The sequence below is a fragment of the Henckelia pumila genome, chromosome 1, assembly GCF_033568475.1.
Source record: "Henckelia pumila isolate YLH828 chromosome 1, ASM3356847v2, whole genome shotgun sequence".
Classification (NCBI taxonomy): domain Eukaryota; kingdom Viridiplantae; phylum Streptophyta; class Magnoliopsida; order Lamiales; family Gesneriaceae; genus Henckelia; species Henckelia pumila.
In genome coordinates this window covers 73,609,475-73,634,960 of record NC_133120.1, presented here as the reverse complement: position 1 = coordinate 73,634,960, position 25,486 = coordinate 73,609,475, and the positions used below count along the sequence as shown (strand labels likewise).

Sequence of the window (25,486 nt, the reverse complement as noted above, 5' to 3'; positions counted from 1 at the left end):
GATATGTTTCAATGAAAATAATGCATGAAATGAATTCAATTTAGTGTAGTGATTTTGAGAAATAAAAATATAAATTAAAGTCTATTATTTGGTTTATTAAACTTTGGAAGACCCCACACATCCATAATAAGTAATTTTTGAGTAGGTATGATCAATTTTATCGAATCGAGCATATATATATGGAATAAATTTGAAATTTTGATAGACACATGACCAAAATGTAACCCCTTTATCAAAAATACAATTTTTCTTTTTTAATAAATTATTATGAATCAATTTATGTATCATTTACGTATAATAAACTATAATTTGTAATATGATATGTTTTTTTTAAAAAAATAAATTATCTATGACACTTGACATGAAATCATTTTAATTCAAAAATAATTTTTATTACTTCTATTTTACAATTGAACTTGATTTTATTTCATGACAGTAATAAATAATTCATAAGATCATTGCAATTGTTGTAGAGATTTATATTTTGTCTTAGAAATGTAACCAAGGAATTATTTGTTCAACAAAATCATTTGGATTTGGTCATACACCGAACGGAGACAATGCCGAGTTACTTTTATACCATACGACACACATATTGATAGTTTTAAATTTCAAATTTCAAATTTCAATCTATGTCATTATTATAATAATGAAATACTAATTTACACTTATTACATCAATATGAAATAAAGATGTTTTAGAAAATAATACCATATAAAGAAATTAAAATATACTGGTTTTTATATTATCATTAGATAGATGGAATGACATTTCGTAAAACAAGAAACAGACACCCAAAACAAACAAATGGGGCAAATCCAGATATTCTGCACTAATGTAATGTCTGGACAAATTTTAATCTAAACCTCTCCTCTCCTTGCTACACGGTATATGTGAGTTCATTCTGAGTTAGAGTGGCATATATAACTAAGAAAATATTGCTGAATTACTTTTAACATTTGAGTGTATGTTTCGCGTTTAATAATAGACATTTTTATTCCTCTGCTACGGATCAAACCAGGTAAACATGTCAAAAATGGATGAAATATTCTTACTCTATTTCAGTCAGGATTTAGAGCAGCTGCTGAGATATACGAATTGAAACAATTTCCCCATTTTTACCAGCCTTCATAACATGGTATTTGATCTGAAGTCCTGCTTTGAATCATAATTAATGATAATCAGTAAGTGAAACTAAAGAAGTAATACACTTAAACTTGAACTGGCTGAACCATGTACATATTTAAGTCTTGCTTCTCTTTAATATGTTTTTTTTAGGAAAACCTCTTTTTCATTACCATGTCCATATACTTAAATAAAAAAAAAAATTACTTAAAAGAAACGCAGTTTATTTCAGTTAGAACTTCAGTATTCAAGGGGTAATTTAAAGGGACTTTTCAGCATTTGAAGATTTCATAGAAGTTAATTAGATTTCAAGCTTACCATCATTCTGTTGTAAGTTGGTGTTCACTGCCACTGCATGAAGGGTTACCATAGATTTTGGCTGCCAGTCCGTGCGTTTTCCCACCCATAACTTACTGTTAAGAATATCTGAAATTATTTTAATGTTAGTTCAGAATTGTCATATCTGCCTGCAGTTAAGAATGCTTGTTATTTCAAATGGAAAAAAAAAAAAAGACGACCTCAAATTGATGTGTGTTTCAAAATACTGGTTTTCAAATTCAATAGAACTTCTGGTGAATAACTGATTCGATCGATCATTTCACTCGTGGGGTTTGAATCAAGGGCGTCATAAATCATGATCAGTTCCAAAGGAATATCGTAGACATACCAGAGGTTGATTCGTCCTTGATGTGCTCAATGTCAAAGATCCCTCCAGAGGCTGCATCAACTTGCTTGTTTATGTCATGGGATCCTGCTAATTCATAGTCCCAATTACCTTCTAGAAATTCCTCATCCAGGAACAGCTCAATATGCCTTGCATCCAAGACTTGCATTGTTCCTGCATAAAAGCATCACCATTTCTTATTGTCCATGTGTTGATCCATCCGTCATTTTCAACCTTCTTTAATCACAAGATGCATTAATTGTAAGCTTCCGCTTCGTATATAAATTATAATGTATCAAAAGAAACTAAAAGAGTTCTATTGACATATTTCATTCATCTATATATTGATTCAACGGAATTTACCAATATAAAATCTAGAGTGCTTTGGTAGGACCTGGTTGTCTTTGTATAATTTTGTAGGTTCCAGAAAGTTGAAGGAAAATCTGATGATACACTAGTTATAAAGACAATACTGGTTTAGTTTGCTGCTTACCATCACACGCGTCAAGGTCGCAGATGGGGCATCGAACAAGCTGCAAGTCTTCAAACATGATTACAATTTGAAATGAAGGTGGTCAAGTCTTGAAATAATATGAAACATGGCATAATAATATGGTATACGGGAAACGGCAACTGGTTACCAGCAATCCAGATTCCGGTTTTTATTGAGTTTAGTACGCAACAACCAGTCATCTGCAGCATTTGTTTTGCCGTTACTTCTTTTGGAATTCTTATTGGTCCTGCCAAGCTCTCAGTCAAGAATGCAGCCTGTGAATCAAATGAGAATGCTCCAATTCGCATCCAATCTATCCATTCCACCAAACAAATTTAAAAAAAAAAAACATTAGTTTCAACGCGTATTATTGGTGTTGAATTCAAACCAAAATGTCATGCCCAAGCACTTGAAGTATTTTCCAGGTTTGTTCGATTCTATATTTGGAGATATACTCCTTGCGTAGCATACAAAAGGATGAATAGGTTCATGTGATTTTTGTGTACGATAAGCCATAAACTAAACAGAGCTTTCCACCCAGTTTGCAAATCAGCAATCTAATGCAGTAAGGGGGATCAATATTTAGTTGCATGCGTTTAAGAAAATAAAGAAGTTGAAACTACAACCAGAAATAGCACTTACCAATATGCTTCTCCTTTTGGCAGAACATGTATGAGTGGCTTCCGTCTGCAGAAATAACTCATGAATTCATATTGTTGAAATATTTTATGGGAGAGTGCTGGCTGAAATTTACCGAAAGCTGTAGTGTAAAGTTTGATCCATTTGAAGTTGACATTTCCAGGATCAGGCACCTGAAGATCACGCAAACATGCGTATTTCCAGATGCTATCCTCCATCACGGTACGATTGAACCACTTGCAGGTCGCTGCTAGCATTATCAGAGATCTCCCATCCATAAACTTGGCAATTTCAGTCCATATATCCTCATCATACCTTTTTGCATCAAGTCAAAATGCGAACAGACGGAAATTGCATTAAATTTAAAGAAAAATGAAAATTAAAAAGTTGTCTTCATCGCTGATCGTAAACGTGACCAAGTAAAAGCAGATCTCAAACTCAGCATCATGGCAGCGCTTTGAGTCAAATTTCGAAGCAACGGAGCCAATTAATTCTAAAACATGTGATTAAAATCTAATCTAAAACAAAATGATAATAAGCTGATCACCATAGGATCAGGATACGCAGATGACAGGATTTCAAACTCAAACAATTTCAGGTAAAAATCATACTCGCATATCACCTAATACAAATCTAATCCATAAACTGAACAATTTCGTAAAAAACACACGAACCAGGCGTTGAATACAAAATGTCAAGCAGATTCACGAACATCGAATCACAGAACACGCAAATTTCAAGTCGAAGTGAAATGCATGGTTCAGCTGAGCTGACACAACCTATTCGTTCTCCTAGCTCATTCCGCATTCATTAGCGCATAAGCTCAAAAATACACAATCCAAAACAGACTTCAAATTAGCTATGATGTTTCAGAGCTCAAATCCTTCAATTCAGCTAAATCATCTAATTATTACTCCCAGAATCATTTCACAACGCATCAAGCATAAGCACACAAATCCAAATCCACGAATTCTCCAATTCACTAAAACAGAACAGAGCTACCGGCGATCAAAAACAAACTTCGAGCAGAAAACTGGCGTATCTAAAATCAACACTCGTTAATCCATATCTGAACTCGAAATACGTAAACGAAAAGGCATATTAACCAGTTGACGTCCGATCGACGAGAAACGTAGACAGATAATCTAGGAGAGGCGCAGCAGCAAATCGATCTCGCTCTCCGCAATCGCTTCCCCATGTTTTTGCTCTTCGTTCAGTTCGAAATGTGTGAAAATATTTTTCTAGCGATTATCAGTACGTGAAATGTGCGTGTGAACTGTGAAGAGAATAATTGAATTTGGAGCTATTTATATCCCCGGGAAGCCAGCGGATTCAAATTATATGTTTGTTGCGGGCGTTGATCCAATGTTTCGCGGGACCCGTGTGGAACTGTACGGAGTCTTATATATATGTGATTAGTGAGTATAATCAGAGTATTAATACCCAATAATTCTCATGATTAAACAAAAGTACACTAATTAGTCGATAGTCGCGTCGCGGTAGTATATATATCATCGACAAAAGATAATACGCCACGATTTTATCGATGTTATACATCTGAATTATTGAACAACATAACGCAATAATAAACGTGATCTATTTAGTTTTGGAAAGTAAGTATTGATTTATTTGGATTCATGAGTACAATAATAAAAAGCTTGTCGTGCATATTACAAAAATAAATTAGATGTATTTTCAAGTATTACATAACCCATAAAATATTTTAAAAATAACAACCAAATTTAAAGAAATCTCCAAAATTTTGTAATTCGGTAAATCTATCTTGCCCGACATTTTAAGCTGCAAGTGAAACACTTTCAGGAATTCTGGCAGTTTATATATTGTTATGGTGCGGTTTCACGAAGATGACATATTTCCTGTCGAATTTTTGCTTAATGTCATCTATTTGTGGTAAATACATTTGGTTGGAAGACCAAATCGTCTATCAAGCCAAGATCTCCTGTTAGTCAATTGGGATAAGCCAAATGAATCATCTTGACATTCTTCACGAGACATATTTTAGATTAGGTTTGTTATGAGATTGTCTCACGGTAGGTCGATTTGACTCATACTTAAATGAAAAATAATATTTTTGACATAAAAAATAATATTTTTTCACGAGATCGGTCGAATAGAAGATCCGTCTTACAAAATTGTCCATGAGATCGTCTCATAATGTGTATTTTCTATGCATAATTGTTTTAATAAACAAACTATTTATACGACTCAAAAGGAAACCAATTGTTCCCAAGATGTTTGAATTTTAATTTTCACTAGTCCCGGTTTCTAAACACCATGTTTTTTTAAAAAAAAAAAAAAAAAAAAAAAAAGACCATGCAGTGATATTTTTAGGAAATCGTTAAGCTTTCAATTATTTATGGCTCATAAAAACACAAAAGACAAACCAAATCTTGGAAATGTTCATTTGAGTCAAATTAAGGACCAATTGCCTTCTTTCATTGATAAGATATCAGGCGTGGTTCACTGATAGAGGAAGTCAAAAAAAATTTTGTGCCATTTGGCTCAGATTCATCAAGAAAATCTATAATTTTCTCAAAATTAGAGAAATTCGAATTGGGGAAAACCCCTCCCAAAAAAAAAATGGCAACAAGATCATTTTTATCAAGACTTGGAGTAAATATAGTGTTTTTTTGGGAAAAGAAAGACCAAGTAAAGGGTATATAATATGCCAACGTCAAGACCAAAATATTTAAAAAAATTTGCAAGAACAAGTCTAGCTACCAATGTTCGGAATATCCATCAAGAACCAAAATAAAGTTTATCTAGCTGTTAATGATCAAATTTCATGAAATAAACTACACATAATATTTCAGAAACCGCAAGTTTCACTAATTCTCTAATGTTTAAATTTCTCCATTAAATTAAGATTCAAGAATGAAGCCAACCAAAACTATACAAGTAAACTCCCAAAGACATTGTCCCATTCAAGGAACAAAGTTTCCATCCTTTTCTTTTGCATAACAATTGCAAGAAAAATCAATCACCAATGACCAAGCAAAACCTATTGCAACAACCTAGAAACAACATCCAGAAAAGGAATCAATCATCTTCCATTTGAAGACTGTTTCATCAAAGGCTGAGAAGTACTTTTGCCACATTCTTCAAGTGGGCTCTTGACTTCCATCAGAAGTGCCACCACTTCCTTCATTGTCGGTCTCTCGGAAGGCGATGAATTCACGCAAAACATCGCGATTCCAAGCGTCTGTAGCATTTCTTGCACCATTTGGTCAGGCAACGCCTGGAGCTTGGAATCGAGTACTGTGACAGCCGGTTCAAAGCTTCCCATCTTCTTCTTCACCCACTCCACAATGTGCATTCCATCACCAACATGAGGCTCCACCGCACTACGCCCACTTAAGATCTCTAGCAAAACCACGCCATAGCTGTAGACATCGCTCTTTTCGGTTATGTTTATTGCGTATCCGTATTCTGTAAGAAAAGAGAGAGAATTTTTTTTAATGAAAACTAGCATGGGACTAAGCGTTCAAAGAAAAATGAGTGGTTCTGTACTAAAAAGCATCACTTGCCTGGCGCGATGTATCCATATGATCCCGCCACTCGGGACACAGCATGTTGATAATTCGAAGAGTTCATTAGTTTTGCAAGTCCAAAATCAGCCAAATAAGCCTCATACTTGGAATCTAGGAGTATGTTGTTGCATTTCACATCTCTATGAAGAATTGCAGGCAGGCAATCATGATGAAGATAAGCAAGACCTTGAGCTGATCCAAGGGCAATCTTGTATCGAATTTCCCAGTCCAAATTCCGATTATTTTGAAGAAGCTGTTGGAGATTACCATTCGGGAAATAGTTGTAGAGTAGAAGTTTCACACTTCTATTCGAGCAATAGCCCAATAGTTTTACTATATTCCGGTGCCTTATGTGACCAAGAATTTGAATCTCAGCAGCAAAGGAGTCTATTGTTTCTTCATCTTTCTTTGTTTTCCACAGCTTTTTGACAGCGAACAACTCGCCATTTGGCATCTCAGCCTTGTAGACGGCCCCCGAACAACCTTTTCCAATAATATTTTCATCTCTCAGGGAACTCAAGATGTTCTCAATAGTGAAGTTGAGCTTCTGAAATGGAATAAAGGTCCATGGATATGAGAAATCCTCTTCTCTAGAAGAACATGGCATCATGCCAGATTTCTCGATCATGAATTTGTTATTCCGTGTGACTAGAATCCATATTCCTACAGCTGCCATTATTAGAGAAGCCAGAATCACAGCTACCACTGTTATGGTTTTGGCAGACTTTAATCCATCTCTTCTTGTTTGATGTGACGAACAACTCAAGCCATCAAGAGATTCACAAAGCCGATTTTCGAGGAAAGAATTAGGGGTTAGAGTTCGGAAGAAGGGTGTGACAGGGATAGGGCCAGAGAAGTTGTTAAATGAAACATTCAAGAATGTGAGACTGGTTAAAAAACTAAGAACTGTGATCCTCCCGTATAACATATTACTAGAGAGGTCTAGAGATTGCAACTGTGTTAAACCAGACATGGTTTCCGGAATTTCACCAGTGAAACGGTTCGATCCCAAGTTCAAACTTATTGTCAAGCTTGTCAAATAACCAATCTCAGCGGGGACAGGACCAGAAAAATTATTAAAACTCAAATCAAGAAGGGTTATTTTTCTCAAGTTTTTGATGGACTTTGGAATTACTCCGGCGAAAAGGTTATTGTTTAGGATAAGTTTATTCAAGTAGCTAAAGTTGCCAAAACTCCAAGGAATCTCACCGGTGAAACTATTTCTACTGAGATCAAGCTGCTCTAAGTTAACAAGGGCTCCTAACTGAGGTGATACATTTCCAGTTATGTTGTTATCGTGCACATCCAGAAGCTCAAGAACCGTAATATTGGATATTTCGGCGGGCAAGCTACCCGAAAAATGGTTTGAGTACAAATCAAGAAACACAAGATTTTGCAACTGTCCAATCTCTTTAGGAATCTCACCTGAAAGTTGGTTCTCACCAAGCCTTAATCTCACAAGAGATTGGCATTTGGCTACGCTGCGCGGGAACCCCCCGGATAAGGAATTTCCTAGCAGCAAAAGCTTGCTCAGCTTCTTTAAGTTGAATATCTCTTCCGGGATCAATCCAGTTAGGTTGTTATGCGAGAGATCAAGGGAATAAAGCTCCGTACAGTTACCAAACTCCGGGGGGATCGTTCCTGACACCGAATTCCCCCACAAGAAGAAACTCTGCAAGTACTTCAATCTACCAATTTCAGCTGGAATAGTACCAGATAGTTGGTTCTTATCAAGCTGAAGATTGGTTAAACTCGTGCAGTTGCTCAGCTGAACTGGGATTGTACCGGTTAGCGCATTTTCGGACAAATGTAGCTGTTCAAGGACAGTAAGCTTCCCAAAATAACCCGGAATTTCACCAGACAAATTATTGGCGGAAACATCAAGAACAACAAGTGAGGAGCAATTGGAAAGCTCATCCGGGATAGAACCAGACAGTGAGTTGCCCCACAAAAGCATGCTAGTTAGTTTTTGGAGCTGGCCTATCTGAGGTGGGATTGGACCAGTGAGCTTATTCATGTGAAGAAACAGGTTTCTCAACTCCAAACAAGACCCTAATTCCGGAGGGATTGAACCAGACACCTCAGTATCATAAAGAGCCAATGTTTCAAGATTGATCAGGTTGCCAAATGTGTGAGGAATAACACCAGAGAGTCCAGTCGCAGCAGCACCCAATATCGTAAGATTGGCCAAGAAACCAAGCTGGAGTGGGATTTCACCACTCAGATATGGATTGCCACCGATTCTAAGCTGCTGCAGGGAAACCAAAGAGCCAAACTCCGAAGGAATCGACCCGTTGATGAGATTATCTTGGAGACAAAGGACTTGAAGCGAAGAAAGATTGGCAAGTTGTTGTGGGATGGAACCAGTTATTTTATTCGAATTCAAGAAAATGAACTGAATGTCAGTGAGTTTGCCTATTTCTGGCGGAATAGGACCAGAAACAGAGTTTGAAGATAAGTCCAAAAGGCGAAGCTGAGACAATGAACCAAAGGAAGCAGGGATTGGGCCGGAAATATTAGTGGAAGAAAGATTGAGGAGTTGAAGAGAGGAAAGTGAAGAGAGTTGCGGCGGGATTGAAGATAGATTGAGAAATGTATTGGGAATGGAAACGGAAATAACCCTTTCTTGAGGGGAACAAGTTATCCCCTGCCACGAACATGGGGTTGGGCTTGAAGGGTTCCAAGAAGAGAGAATAGGCGACGAACTTCTGTAAAAAGAGTCGGATTCCGAGATCAGGGAGAGAAGGGCTTCTCCATCGGAAGACAAAGAATGAACTTTCAGAGTTTTCGTGGTACTCAAGAGAAACCAGAGGAAAAGAAATAAGAAAACTGGGCATGTTTTGTTCTCCATTACATTCAAGAAAGTAAGCAAACTTCTTGATAACGGATGGTTAAAACCAGCTGCGGCGGCGGCGGAAGAAGAAGGTGGTGAAAACTCACTCTTCGGGAGCCAAATTGCATGTGAAAGACGCCTTCAAATTCACACAATTTGGTGGAATCAAGAACAACACAGCGCATACATTTGTATATATCTTCCTTCATACACCGGCATAAGCTTTTCTGCTTCTCACCTGAGATTACTATCCTTGCTGCTCTCAACTCCGCCGTATGCGGCGGTGGGAGGTGGCGGCGGACGATGACAGCCAACCTATGGAGCTAGCTCAGACTTGTAATCCATTAGTGCGACCATATTTTTCTCCCATTAATTTCTGCATGTTGAATTGTTTGGAGTTATGATGAAGTTCCTTTGTCGTCGTACAACAATTTTTCGAGCTTAGCGAAGTCTAAAGCTAATGATGCTGCCTTGATTTATTTTATTTTAATGCAAGGATATTAATTATTTCTCTCCTTTCTAGACACATTGTTATAACTATTTAATAAGCTTTTCAAATCCTTGGTAATTGTACTTATGAATTATAAATACTAAATAATTTTGCAGCAAGTAATACAAATTCGAACCATATATTCACAAAATACTAATTTGTTGTAGCAAAGTTATAAAATGCTATTATGATTTTTTTTAAATACTAAAAACACATAATTCAATATATGAAATTTAAAATTAAAAAAAATGCATATATGAAACTGGGACGTGAACGAATCGAGAAAAATACTTGATTCATATTTGAAACTATCAAACTCGATAGCTAAATTTGAACATGCTCGAAATTTTTTACTAGTCGAGCTTAATCAGCTTGAATTATTTTGTTTGATGGTTCAATGCTGATCGCTAGCTTTAACATTTTATTAATATTATATAATTATATATTAGATGAATATTTTGAGCCACTGGAGTTTTTTTTTCCTCTAACAATAATTCGAATAAATCGTGAACATGTTTGAATCTTTTGAAATCAACTTGAACTTGAGCTTCGATTTTAAGCGAATTCAAAAAAAAAAGTTGATTTTTCGAGTTTCGAAATGAATTCGATGGTTAAAGATTTTCGATATATTTGTTCGATTCTATTTATTTACACCCTTATAATTATTTTTTTTCTCATTTTATATCACATTAAAGTTGCATTTATATCGATGAATTTGATCCGACTTGAGAATTTTAATTAGAGGAAGGGTTTCCAGACTATTCTTGAGTCTATATAAAATCCTTCACAATCACAGTTATAAATATTGCAAAACTTGATACTCCATATTATATTTTATTTGATGTTTTTTAAACACTTTTGCCAATTGACACTGTTCAATTTTATATGGAAAAGAAACATGGTTGTTTTTTTAATATATATATAATTTTTTTTTAACCAATCTAATATTATATTTTTTACTTGCCTAATTTTGAGATGATTTCATATATAAGTGCATACAATTTAAAGGATTAAAATGTATTTTGGTACACAAACTATTGGTAAAATATCATATTGGTACACAAACTATTGAAAATGACTTAATTGGTACATGATCCAATTAAAATATCAATTTTACCCTTAATAGGAATTAATATTATATTTATTAATTTTAAAAGAATAAAATGTATTTTGGTATACGAACTATTGGTAAAATGTCATATTGGTACACAAACTATTAAAAATGGCTTAATTGTTATATGATCCAATTAAAAGTTCAATTTTACTCTTAATAGGAATTAATATTATATTGATTAATTTTAATATCGTATTTATTTAAAAATTAATTATATATATAATGATAAACAATTGTTAAGTCAAATTATACAACAAATATTATAATATATGATATGATAAAAATATATATCACCGAAATCTGTTGATCTTGTGTTTAAATGATTGAAACAAGCATAATCACCATTTTAGTTTTTCAAAATTTAGTATAAAAATTTTCAACATTAAAGATTAGATCATGAAAAAATAAATATCACAGAAAAAAATCTCACTCATTATCTCAATTTACGTAGTTCTAATAACCTAAAATTTTTTTACTCGATTTAATAATTCGTAATTTTATTTTTTTTACTCGCACTTAAATTAAATATAAATTAATAAATATTTATTAAATTATATTTTATCGTTATTAAATATATTTTAGTCTTGCATATGATTTATTTATTGAGTTTGTGATTTTATTATTATATAATTTATATCAATTTTTTTAAATGGGTAATTATTTACATATATAGCAAAAAAATACCATTTTATTTTATATTATTAATATTTTAAAAATATAAATAATTTATTAATGAGTAAAATATAAATATATTAAGATACTTATTTTTTATTATTTTTAAATTAATATAAATTTTAATTTACAATAAATAAAAATTGATTTAAAAATAAAATGTACACTTAGTTGAATTTATTATTAAAAATAATTGAACTTAAAATCAATTACTAAAGGATAAATTAAACTTTTTAGTTAAATCATGTACCAATTAAATCATTCTTTTATAGTTCGTGTACCAAATTGACATTTTACATATAGTTCGTGTATCAAAATAAATTTTACTCAATTAATTTTTAAATAATTATTATATTTTAAAATTAATAAATATAATATTAATTCCTATTAAGGGTAAAATTGACCTTTTAATTGGATCATGTACCAATTAAGTCATTTTCAATAGTTCGTGTACCAATATGACATTTTACCAATAGTTCGTGTATCAAAATACATTTTACTCCAATTTAAAGACAAACTCCAGAAATATTAATAACTCTCAAGAACTCTAAAAATTTAGAATCAAAGAATTTACTTGTCAGCGTTCTTGTACAGATATAAGAAATTACATCAAAACTTGTTATTAGTCATTAGTCAATATGGCAAAAAAGTTTACCAAAAAAAAAAAAAAAAACTGTTGCAAGAACAGTATTGTTGAACATATAAAGAATGATAAGGGATCAGAATTTATATACTATTTTTCTTTTTGAAAGATAATTTATATACTTAAAACCTTAAATTAATTTTAAATTTTAAGACTAATATATATGTAGTATACATGCATAGAAACTCAGAATTTGTATAAATATTTAATTTAAACATATTTTTATTTAATTTTGTAATAAAAATATAAACATCATAATATTTTGCAGTGTAGTTATCAAAGAATTAAAATCTTAATTAATTTGATACTCCTACGAGTTGTACCTTTATTCACTTCCGATTAATTAAACTTAAAAAGTCGTAACCAAACCATGACCAAAATGACTAGAAATCGGAAAATACATGTCCGAGTCTGTTACATACTTGCGTCTTTTGTTGAAATCCAACCCGTCGATTCTAGAACCGGAGCAATCGGGTTTGAAATTGTGTTCATTTTTTTTTTCCAATGACTTGAGAATCCGCAGCCGTTATTTTTCGATGCACACCAAGTAAACTACGGATTAACGCAATAACTACAAAGCACGCTGATTAGGTAAATTACACTGGACAAGCTCTGTCCAATAGACTAGTCAAAAAAATGTTGGTAGATGAAATCGAACATCTAACCAGTGGCCAAATGATTACATGTTCCACGAACTCGAACACCCCTAGTAAATTGTGTTCATTCTTGCCATTAGTATGTGGTGAATTAGCTTAGCTAGGCCCGGGTAATTCAAAAAATTTCATGACTTGTATTGTACAAACAAAGTAATTGGGGATTAAAAATTTTATACTAAACGCGTTGGGAAGAGCAGAATTTGATGACGATAATAGAAGCGAGCAAGTGAGGCGGCTTAGGGGCTTGTGAAAGCCATAATTTAAAGAAGCAATTTGATTAGACAACACCAATCGATGTCTTTTTCTTTTTGTATTTTCTTTTTTTAAAATAATACTCTAATATATAGAATCAACTTATAATAATTTAAAAAATAAGGATTTTTTAAGAGATTGTAGCTATTATAATTTACACAAATCCAAAAAATGTTTAGTACACTCGCATTTAGCTAATGTTATATAACATTATAATTTTGATGGAAAAATTAGATTTCATCGCGAGCATGATTATATAAAAGAGGATTTTATCGTTAGAGTGTCTCGGATTTCTTGATTCAGTAACATCAATTGCTCCAATTTAAAACATGATATTGAGTTCGAGACTCGTATAAAAACATCTCATACATACTACACTTAAGAGTAAAGAACCATTAAAACATTAACCATAAATGTTTACATCTTTCACCCCTATTGTTTGCGGTCAAAACCATTAATTTGGTATATCTTTTTTTTTTTGGTAAGTGAGACTCTACCTATACAAGGCATTGCTTCATATGCATCTAACGGTTGATATTTATCAATAAATGTGGGGTCCATGATTTTTTAGTGGACCCCGCATATATTGATAAATTGTCATCCTTAGATCTATAATGGGATAATGCCTGTATAGATAAGTTGAAATGATCTCTTCTTTTCGATGCATCAAAAATATCCATGAACTCATGAATATTAGAGATATCTCGTAAGTGAAAGAGATCAAAACAACTTCCATTCCAAATTATAATCGATAATTCAAGATGAAAAAATATAATATTTTATGTAGAAATTTTTTTTCGCTCACAAGGGTTTTGATAGGGTAAAAATGAATAGGATAGTGATTCTTCTTTGGTTATCGAGGAAAGGATTAGTGGGCTTGTTTTGGGAGTAGTAAAATTATATTTACAGTCACGTGACTGAGATATATAGCCATGGAAAGAGGTGTTTTGGAAATATATAAACTAGGGCACAACTAACGATTAGGGTTTCAGTATCACTTTCTTTTAATTAATTTGGGTTAAATTTTTTTTAATGCCAAATTAAATCATTATTTGTAGTACTTTGGGGTTCCTAATGTTTACTCCAATCGAGATGCTTCGAGTAAATTATGGTGGATGATATGTGATCACGAGTTTAAAAATTCAGGACGAATCTAATTAGAGCACAATATATTCATAAATTCACTTGATAAAATTGATTTAATTTATTGTCAAGTAGATTTTTGTGGGATGGTTTCACGGATATTTATTCGTGAGCTAGACAGAGCAACTCTTCCTATATTTACAATAAACAATAATACTTTTACGCAGTGTTTGGTTCAATTGATAGGATTATTGAATGAATATTAAATGAATGATAAAAGAAATGATAAATAAAGATTGATAATTTGTGTTAAAAATAGTATTGTATTTGGTTTGATTTTTAGAAATAAGATTAAATAATGGTTTAAATTTTTTTTGCCTAAAATACCATTTATATTTTATTGGATGGGTGATTTTTAGATTGAAGGGAAAGGGTAATTATGAAATTTATGAGTAAGATAAAAACAAGGATAAATAATACTAGGGTGAGAGGAGGGTTTAGTTAACCTACTATAAAACAATTTTATCTTTTTTAGGTTAGATTAGCTTGTTTTAATAAAAACCCTACCAAACAATGGATTAAATAAAAAATCACGCACAAACCTACCTAATCCTTTGTACCAAACACTGCGTTAACATAAAAAATAATATTTTTTCATTGGGTGACCATTCGTCTCACGAAATTGACATGTGAGATCCTCTCATAAAAATTTGTGTTGTAAGAGTGTGAAACCTAATTAAATTTAATCTTTTTTCCGAATTTAACAATAAAATTTTAGAAAATATCAATCAGTTACCGATTGGTATGGTGGTGAAGTTTCTTTCCAATATTCCATAAATATCCTGTAACTTCCACCATTTATTTTACCCAACATTTAACTCAAATTTTGGTTTACATTATCCGATATTATCTCTCACAATCTATACCCTCTTTGTACCAACTTTTTCTATTATCTAATACAGATCAAATAATCCAAACAATCATCATGCTCATGTGTATTCATAAAATTTTTAAAAACACACAAATTTTGTGTGTGTATATATATACACACACGCACCTAAGCATGTATAGACACGCTAGTGTTTCATATATACTAGTATTCTACTGCACGCGTTGCGTGTTCATACAGTCCATTTTTTTAACGAAAACAAAAAAATAAAATAAATTTAAAAATTTAATAAGTACAAAAAAAATATAGCATTTTGCTAAATAAATAGTCACAAAAACACAATAGATATATCGATTTTTTAAAGAGAGAGACATTTTCGTAAATTAAAAATATCAAATGTCACAAAATGAGTGTCATTTTGGTAAATAATAAAATATAATGGATAAAAAAGAAGAAGCCATATAAAATGAATAATTTGCCTAATAATTTTGGTTTTATTGAAATTAAGTTAAGATATAATGGTAATTTCAGATCAAATTTCACCAATTATTAATTAAATATTAGTTAATTAGAGTATCTCTACTATAATAATATAATAATAATGCTAATGAGTAGGTTGAACTCAACCAATAATATAGTAAGATGATGCACAAGAAATTTAATGGTAAAAAAAATAAATACAATTTTAAAGAAATCATATTTTAACTTATTTTACTACTTGGAATATTTATGTATATATATTTATATAAAGTTTTGATACCACGCACATTTTTTAACAAAATTTTTTGATTTTTTAAAAAATATTTTTAAAAAGTTTTAAAATTTGAAATTTGTTATAAAAAACACTTCTAATTTTTTAAAAAAAATTATATAATTTGCAAACATTTTTACAAAAAAAAAAAAGTCAAAAAAAAAAAATTATAATAAATTTAATAGTTTCAATGGGACGTAAAATAGTTTGGGCTTAATGGCTTATGTTAAGTAGCTTACAAGGCTACAATAAAAGCATTCCTGAAAAAAAAATGTACGTATGCATGCTACTTAATAAAGGCATTAAGTAGGCATATATTATATAAACAAAGTAAGACAGGTAGCTAGAGTACAAACTAAAATTAGGCATATATTGCTGCGTAATATTTGGCATCACTTGGACTGAGATTTCATATAATATTTTTTGGCATTTTAATTATTTATTTTTTGGGGGTTCCATAGAGCCCCCAACCTATCAACGATAGGCCATGGCTAATGTAAATACTTCCATCCCAAATGGGGAGAGAATGCGCCACGCCTATATTTCAGAGAAATAAATCAATAATTATTAAAAAAAACACGTGTCTTTATAAATTTAGTAGTGAAATAAGTACATAAGAAAAGAGAGAAGAAATATTTCACAGGAAAAAAAAAAAAAAAAGTCGGAAGAATTTTATTTATATCCGAAAGCCTTTATTTATATGGTAAAATTACAGAATACGAATATGAAGATATACATTTCCATAATAATTTATAATTAACAAACTTATCTATTACCACATATAAATTTTTTTTCTGTTCTGTTTGGTCGGGGCCAATCACCTGGATTCGGGTTCAACCCAAGTCTATAATAAATATCATCTTTTCAGATTAAAATCCACACATGTACATATTTTTAGAGTTAGAGTAAAGATTTGCTACAATTGGATATCAAAGTCGATTCTTCATTTCAAATATGAGATTTTAAATTATGAACTTAAAATCTATATTTTGGACATGGAATGCTTAATGGATGTTTCATTATGGCTCAAGACTCGAGAGCATATTTTTTTTCTTGGATCATGATTTGATTCAAGGTATTCTATTGTCCAGCATATTATCCAGATGATGATGCCTTTAAATCTAAGTTTAAACAACTTTTAGGTGTAAATTACAAGTCATCCTGCCAGCATAAACGTGGAAATCAAACAAATTCATAGTCGATTAAAATAAGAATATCAAACGACAGCTTAATAGGAGTGAACACAAAAATTCAAAGAACAAAAACAAAATACTTAATTTCAGAATTCTTGAAAGTCAACAGAAGATGCAAGCCTATCCACTCACATATTCAACTCTCATTTCAGCAGAACATAAACACGCCCAAGAAAATTACCAAGAATTTCGACCCGCGCGAACCGAACATGTTTTGTGTGTAATAATGTACCAAAGTAAAATGAAAATATACCCACGCATATCTGGCTGGAGTTACATTTCGAAATAATCACACAAAGATTAATGTTATTTTCAGTCTGGGAGATACTGCCCATATTCACACACTGCAAGTTGACCCGGGGGACACCAACAGTTGAAATGCCATGGCAATAACGTTTGAAGTAACTCTTTCTGCATTTTGAGTTACATTATACAAATATAGCATACAACAAATTACTAACAATCGCCTGTGAGGTGTAACCTACCATTGAAGTACTTTCACGAAGAACGGTTTGTTCTGTGCTTCACAAACTAACTTGGGTCGTTCTGAAAAACTGCACAAGGGACCTAACATGCACCAAGATTTCTTGGAGCATCATTAGCGCTCAAAAAGGACACCCAGATTTGATAATTCTCGTTCTTTCCATAGTTTGCATGTCACAAATCCTTCTCATCGCCTCTCTCGAATTTAAACCATTTCCAATTAGCACACAATCTTTCTTCATCTTCGAAAGGTATGCTGTCTGTTGGAAGAGTCTCTAATTTTCGGGTAGCAGAAAAGACTGAAATTTTCTGCTTGTACTTCTTTGCCATTTCTTTAGCTTCAGAAAATACTTTCTGAACAAAGGGGAAACTATGCTTTAGGTAATTGCTAGAAGATATGTACAAGGGCGACCATTAAGATTTCGAAACAAGGAACTAAAACGCATGGTTTAAACTGTTTACCTCCTTATTAGACAAAAATAGTCCCGGCTCACTTTCGAGGTCAGCAATGCTGCATGACAAAATGTAATTACTACCTTTAATCCTTCAACTATTCTCCAGCAATCAGTTTTTACTTATATTAACAGCATTGTTCTTTAATCTTAATGTTCTAATAAGAAACTGGAAAAACGTAAAAACTCTTCCATTGACTAATTAACTTCACACGCTTTAAGTCAAAAGCAACATTGTGGCAACAAAATGCCTGCCTCGACAGGACGCGGCTTCAATTATAATGAAGAACTTATCAAGATAAACATTTTTTTACCAGTGGAACCAATTGTCAGACTCCAATAGTGATAGATCATGCTATAAGATACTGAAGAACAGCATGTTAATGTCATAATATACCTCAAAGAAATCTTGTCCGGAAACGTTGACTTAACCACCAGTACTTTAACCTGCTCATCAACCGCTAGCAGGTCATTAACGGAATTAACCCTCCCCCGAGTTATGTTTGAAATATGCAGCAATCCACTACAAAAGACCAGGAATGTAAGATAATAATTCATAGTCTGTACTCTTCTACAAAAAGTACAAAAAGGACCAAAGTTGTAAGCATAGGGATACATAGAAAGGTCTTTGTTTAACAAGTACTAGGTTTTACCAAAGACTTCAGTAATAACTGATGAGAAATAATATCCCGAGTTTGAGAAAAGAAAGCTCATAGAAGCCAACATATCTTTCAATTTGTATTATATCCTTAAAAGTTGGTATCTCCGCCAAGCTGTGTTGCACGGATACGAGTACGGGTATCGTATCGGATACGACACGGATACGGCGATACGACAAATTTTGAAAATATAAGACTCGATACGGCTAGGATACTACAATTATTAAAATATATATAAATATTATATATAAATTTAGTATTAAAAATAAAATTGTAGAGATTGAAAACCATTTTTTATAATCTTTCCAGAAACCGGCAAGAGGCGGCTGATGGGGCAGCGAACTTCAAAATGTGGTGTTGTGAATTGTGATGATTGACGATGCAAGAAGTCGACCAGGAAAGAATAGAAACTGACTATTAATTACTTAATTTAGGGCTTCTGAGCCCAATTTATTTTAATTTATTTATAATTTAGTCCTTAGAAATTTAATATTTTCCATTTTAACCCCAAAAACTTTTAATAATTTTCAATTTTGCCAAAAACGTATCCTTGCCGTGTCCAAAACGTATCCGACTGGTCAAACATGAAAAAAGTCAACGACACGGATTTTGCCGTATCCGACACGCGTATCGGCGTGCCGTATCCGTATCCGTGTCGTATCCGTGTCCGATACTTCTGAATTTTTTTTTTTGAAGTATCCGTGCTACATAGCCGCCAAGAATACCTTATCAACACATAAATGAGCAAGGAGATAACAAAATATCGAGTTCAGTGAGCAAACTACAACTGCAAATCTAACTAAATAAACATAATTCACCTCCTGTTAGTATCACCTATCCGTATCTGTGCACCATATGGAAAAATTTTCTTGACTGTCCCTTCAAGAAGTGTTCCCTCTTGAAGATGCATCATCGCCTAAACATTGTATAGCCAAATTAGATGCGATAATCACAAAAAACAAGTGAAAAATGACATAAATGCTATGTGTATCCTAATCCAGGAATTTGTAGAGGAAAGTAGCAGAAAAAATGTAGCCAAAAAAAGTTCAAGTGGAATGAATCTCAACTTTACGAATATTTAATATAGTTGAAAATAATGAAATAATTATTTTTACAAAAATGAAAGTTTAATCAACAAAAGTATCCTATAAAAATCTTCATAAAAGCATTTTTTTTTCATGTTTCTACCATCCAGATTCCAGACCTTTATTTTTTCTGAAACGGAATCCAAGATTCAAAGACCTAGATGGAGATTGTTTTAGGAGAAAATACCAACCCAAGCTTCCTTCTCACTGAGTATCAAATCATTAGTTTCTTCGTTTATTCTAGTGATTTGCACATATATTCTCCGTCCAACCTGGAAAATAAAAAAAAGAGATAAAGTAACCAATAGCATAAAAACAACTATAGCAATGTGTTGGCAACTAAACATAAAGGTAAAGATCATGAACATCGGTCATGCAATGGCTTAGACAAGTGAGCACCAGGACTTGAATACATTTCAAGTATAGAATTGATAGTTATCGTTTCAAAACATTTGCAGTTCACACAAGCAAGGTTATTATAGTTTTTTTCCTTAATTGCAGCGGGTTTATGCCTTTGATACGTTGATAAAAGATAATAGATTGGCTCAACAACAAATTCATGTTTATGATATACCATCAGTAATGCATAACACACAAAGTCTGAAATGCAAAAATATCAGGAAAAGGACAGTAGACATATGAAACAGAATTTTGCATACGTTCTCTTTCAGTTCAGTGTAGTTGTTCACTCTATTGATCAATTCAGTTTTTGGAATGAAAGCCCTCAGCCCCTGAAAAATAAATCGCATCAAATCATTCAATGAAACAGATAATTTGCTTATGAAATATTTCATCACATAGACGTGTTTTGTGTGTGTGTGTGTGTGTGTGTGTGTGTGTGAGAGAGAGAGAGAGAGAGAGTTTGTTTACTTCTATTCTTGTAAGGAGGCCACCAGTATTCCACTCAGTTATTTTAATCTCTAGCGGCTCGTTAAGTTGTTTAATCTGCACAAGATCAAATAACTATGTCTCGATATATAGTACCCACAAAAGCAAAAAGTTGGAGGATAAGATTTGAGAATATGGAGATATAAAGTTTAGAGACCAGCATATCTTAACACGAAAATTGCGCTGAAATTACCCGGCTTCAGGCTGATCCATACTGATGTTTGAACAATTACTAAAAATCAATTCCTCCATTAAAATCAGATAAGTAGAGGCAACTTAGCCTAAAAGTCTAGCAGTGAGCAGGTTTATTTAGACAGCACCCCTCCCTTTGCTTCTCATGTGCCATGAAAGTGATCCAAGAAGAAAGGGTCTAGATTGATCGGGTTGGGTCTAGATTGATCGGGTCAAGTCTAGATTGATCGGTTCAGACTGTGCTAGGGCAATAGTAGTTTATGGTACAAACAAGAGTATCCACCACAAGAGGTTATACCATCAAGAACATTGGTTGGCTCAACCTGTATTACCCTGACCCAAATTTCTAACATTCAAATTTACAAATTAATAGAAAAAATCTCTGTTTGCAATCCCTAATGATTTTGGGAGAGAATCATATGAAAAATGGCAAGAGCAGGAATCTTAACAAAAGCTTTATTAGTCATGGAAATCATTCAGGAAGGAATAACATGCATTGGTTGGTTCAGAGTAGCACTAAAATAAATAGCATTCATTGGCCCAACCTACATTATCTTGCCACTATTTCTGAATATCCTAACTTATGCAACTGTAGAAAAATCTTCAAAACAAGGATCCAATTATCATTTTGGCCAGACCTGTGTTGGTTATAATAAGTCAGAAGTCGCATTTCTTTGTTTTACGTTTTCTTTAGCTCGTTTACGCGGTTAGGCACTCTTGTATAAATTCAATTCCTTTGTACATCATATTGGAATAATACAATTACAGACTTTCTCTTTCACTCTGTTATACTCTTAACATGGTATCATAGAGCTTAGGTCTTGGGCGATGCTTCAATTTTTTTTTTCTCTCACCGCTTCTTCGGCTTCGAGTTTGATCTGTTGCAGCTCAGATCTATTGTCAACTGTCAGATTGGAGCTTGATCGCTGTTTTGTTTTGAATCAACATCAAGTTTTTTGTGTGAATCGCAGCTCGATCCCAATTTTGGCTTTCAAATTGCAATGGCAGGTTACACCAATTCGAATGATCCTTTGTTCATTCATGCCTCCGATACACCAGGTATAAATATCATCAATGAGCAGTTGATAGGTGTTGATAATTACAGTATCTGGAGTCGTGCTATGCTAATTGCTTTGTGCGCAAAAAATAAGATCTCCTTTATCGATGGAACTTGTCCACGTCCAGCTTTGGGAACTCTTTCACTCACTCAATGGGAGCGCTGTAACGCACTTGTGTTGTCTTGGATTATGAACACAGTTTCTAAAGAAATTTTTGGCGGGATCGTTTACTCTAGTGAGGCTTCTACCATATGGTCTGATTTGAAGAAACGATTTGATAAGGTTAATGGATCTCGGATTTTTGCGCTTCATCGAGAGATCGGCCGATTGCATCAAGGTACCAACACTATCTCAACATATTATTGTCGTCTCAAACAGCTTTGGGATGAGTTTGGGTCCTTGGTTCCATCACCTTCTTGTGAATGTGTTACCGCAAGGAAGTATATTGAACATGATCAACAACTGAAGCTCTTGCAGTTCTAACGACTGTTTTTTATTCTGCACACATAGAGTTGCTGTTGAGGCACCTCCATCTGGTTTTTATTCTGCGCCAAATAGAGCTGCTGAATCTAAGAAGGATGAGCTTCGATGTGATCATCGTAATGGTCCCGGCCATACTAAGGCTTATTGTTATAAGCTTGTTGGTTATCCTCCGGGACATCGACTCTACAAACCACAGTCTTTTAAAAATGCTCCAAGGAAACCATACAGGGATTTTAACAAGGTGAGGAAGGGCCAAACAGATGTGAATGTGGTTGAAGGAAGTACTGATGAGGCATCTAAAGTGGAGAATTCCAATCCTATATTTACCCCTGCTCAATATGCTGAAATACTGAAGATGTTGTGACAAAATTTCTTGAAGCCTCAAGATGATCACATTGCTAATATGGCAGGTAGTCTTTCTGTTCATGGAAGCACAAATTGGATTCTTGATACAGGGGCAAATGAACACATGACTGGTAATATTTCACTACTTCAAAGTGCCAGATCTTTGCCTGAACCATCTAGTACAGTGAGGTTGCCTAATGGTGCTCGTGTCAAAATCAATAGTGTAGGATCTGTCAATTTTTCTGACAACCTCATTCTCCATAATGTTCTTTACATTCCTAACTTCCAATTTAATCTTTTGTCTGTCTCCAAACTATCTCAATCTCATAGCTGTGTTGTCATTTTTTTTCCCTCATATCTGTCTATTTCAGGACCATAAGAGTGGGAAGATAATGGGGATTGGTTAGGAGTGCAATGGTCTATACTATCTCAAGAGTTTCCTCTCCAAAGCTTCTTGGTTTTCTGTTAGCCAAACTTCTTCATTCATGCCTCATGCTAATATTTCTTGTAATTCCACTAGTATTGATGTGTGGCATCAACGTTTAGGACATATGACCCTTTCTAGAATGAGTATGTTACCTTTTATTGTCAAAACAGATTCTTTACATCACTGTGCTGTTTGCCCATTATCAAAACAAACCAGATTAGTGTTTCCTAAGGCAGCTCTGTCTCGAGCTTTGCACTCTTTTGCTTTATTACATATGGATATTTGGGGGCCTTTTAGAGTTCCTACCTATAATGGGGAACGATATTTCTTAACAACTGTTGATGACTTTTCTAGGGGCACATGGGTTTATCTCATGCAATCTAAGTTAGCCACACTTCAAATTCTCAAGAATTTTTTTGTCATGGCTCGAACAAAGTTTAAAGCCAATATTCAAACAATTAGAACTTATAATGCATCAGATTTTTTCAAAACTGAGTGCAGAACTTTGCTCTCTTCCCTTGGAATTGTTCATCAAAGTTCCTGTCCATATGCACCCCAACAAAATGGGGTGGTTGAAAGAAAACATAGACACATTCTTGAGATAGCTAGATCATTGAGATTTCAATCCTCTCTTCCACTCAAGTTTTGGGGTGATTGTGTATTAACCGCAGTGTATCTAATCAATCGAACTCCAACTCCACTTCTCCACAATAAAACACTTTTTGAAATCCTATTTCATAAACCACCCTCTTTTGACCACCTCAAAGTTTTTGGATGTCTTTGTTATGTTACTTCATTGGTTATTGAGCATAAGTTTTCTGCTCGTGCTAACCCTTAAAAACTTTATTTTTTAAAGGAAATACTTATTGAATCAGAATCCAACACAACTGTATGACAATCATGACAATAGATTATAAGGTGCGAACAGAAAAAAGAAAGAAAAAAACCTGCCTCACTCGGTGCCACGCAATGCGCTTGAAGAGCCTTCTAGTTGACAGCAAAGGCCTGCCGCCAAGAGTTCTCCCAAGAACCTCAGCAAAAAGAACAGTGCCCAGCTCCACAACAGGCTTTCCCGGCATTGGTTCCCCACTCAGCGCCTCATCATTCTTCACAATCCCCACCTTCCCCCGCACCAGTAATTCGGCGTCCCTATCCGCGTCCCATAACAGATGGTCCATCTCCTTGTCATACAACGGCAACACTTCTTTAGTCAGCATTGTCCCAAGTAAATCTGCACCCACACTCACATCAAGCTTATTCTCGTTGCCCGAAACCACCACTCCCACCACTAAATCACCACGCTTCGGCTCATAATACTCCACACTCACTCTTTCACTTTCCTCAACTGAACTCTCATTTCCAATGTCTCCGGGCTCAATTTCTTCCTCAAATGGTTTGAAGAACTTGTAAAAGGGCTCCAACACTTCATCCCTGTCCGGTTTTTTTTCTCCATTTTTTCCTACTTCCTCGACAGGCTCATTGTTCACTATCTTCGGAGAAGGCTTGTTAAGTAATTCAAGCTCTTCAGACTCTTCACTTTCACGCTCCCGACGCAAAATGGTATCCCCCACTTCTTCCAATACTCCATTTTCAGCGCACAATCGAACATGGGCCCGCCTAAATTTCTCTAATTTGGAGGAAAAATACAATCTTTTGAAAGATATTAACCGGTACTCGGAATGATTAGCAAACGGCGTGAGAGTAGTGAAGTTAATACGGTAAGCAGTGAATGGTGCACACGGATTTAAGAAAGATGGCGTGCTACAACAGGGGTGATGAATAATCGGCATTCCTGCTTATCATGCGCACCTGGCGTACTCTAAATGGAATCGGTTCGCAGCTTCGCCGACGCTCTCACTCTGCCCGTAAACCCTCTAGCGTACGCCGTAGGCGTAGCGCACGCAATCTTCTCCGTTGAGACGGAGGGCTCTGTTCCAACTTCCAACAAACGAGTCACAGAGCAAAGCTGCAACTGAATTAGATAACATAAAAACTTTAATTGCATTTTTGCCCCTCACGCTATACATGTATTAGTTTTGCTTCCACATCTCTGTCATAACAATATCATGGATCATAGGAAAATTACTAACAAGTAACATTTTTTTGTTACTGTCCTTTTTGTTTTGTGGACCGAAAATTCCACACGAAAAATAAAATAAAATTGGATATTACTCTGTTGTTTATTTTTTTTCAGTTCTGGTTGCAGATTTTGTTTCACGAGTCCTCCCATTTTCTTTGTAGCGTTCTTGGTTGGTTTTTTGCATCTTTGAGGCATCTTTAATAATAGTTTTAGCTGTTTAACACAATTCTGTTGTTTTTTGTTTCTTTTATATTTTCCCGTTTAAAAACTGATTAACGACCCCTCC

General features: G+C 33.9%; 3 protein-coding genes across 4 annotated transcripts; all 3 read right to left on the bottom strand.

Moving 5' to 3' along the window:
• Positions 1–1,072: 1,072 nt before the first annotated feature.
• LOC140875833 (probable F-box protein At3g61730) lies at positions 1,073–4,119 on the bottom strand. The gene is made up of 8 exons (XM_073279635.1): positions 4,028–4,119; positions 3,037–3,236; positions 2,925–2,969; positions 2,431–2,595; positions 2,283–2,330; positions 1,793–1,963; positions 1,444–1,551; positions 1,073–1,155 (listed from the first exon to the last, which is right to left on the bottom strand). The coding sequence occupies exons 1-8, from the start codon at positions 4,117–4,119 to the stop codon at positions 1,073–1,075; spliced, it is 912 nt and encodes a 303-aa protein (XP_073135736.1).
• A 1,866-nt stretch (positions 4,120–5,985) lies between these two features.
• LOC140865156 (uncharacterized) lies at positions 5,986–10,095 on the bottom strand. Its single transcript, XM_073269694.1, has 4 exons — positions 10,087–10,095; positions 9,544–9,620; positions 6,470–9,444; positions 5,986–6,371 (listed from the first exon to the last, which is right to left on the bottom strand). The coding sequence occupies exons 1-4, from the start codon at positions 10,093–10,095 to the stop codon at positions 5,986–5,988; spliced, it is 3,447 nt and encodes a 1,148-aa protein (XP_073125795.1).
• Positions 10,096–17,312: 7,217 nt separating this feature from the next.
• Positions 17,313–25,067, bottom strand: LOC140891849 (protein PIGMENT DEFECTIVE 338, chloroplastic). 2 transcript variants are annotated; one of them, XR_012152623.1, is made up of 9 exons: positions 24,068–25,067; positions 20,598–20,672; positions 20,387–20,458; positions 19,919–19,999; positions 19,461–19,558; positions 18,381–18,506; positions 17,994–18,042; positions 17,534–17,885; positions 17,313–17,459 (listed from the first exon to the last, which is right to left on the bottom strand). XR_012152623.1 is itself a non-coding variant. In XM_073300516.1 (8 exons), exons 1-8 carry the CDS (start codon positions 24,908–24,910, stop codon positions 17,706–17,708), a joined length of 1,524 nt encoding a protein of 507 aa, XP_073156617.1. In that variant the 5' UTR covers positions 24,911–25,067; the 3' UTR covers positions 17,313–17,705. The 2 variants fall into 2 exon arrangements, 1 of the variants encoding a protein (XP_073156617.1); XM_073300516.1 differs by having other exon boundaries at positions 17,313–17,885.
• Between the last annotated feature and the right edge of the window lie 419 nt (positions 25,068–25,486).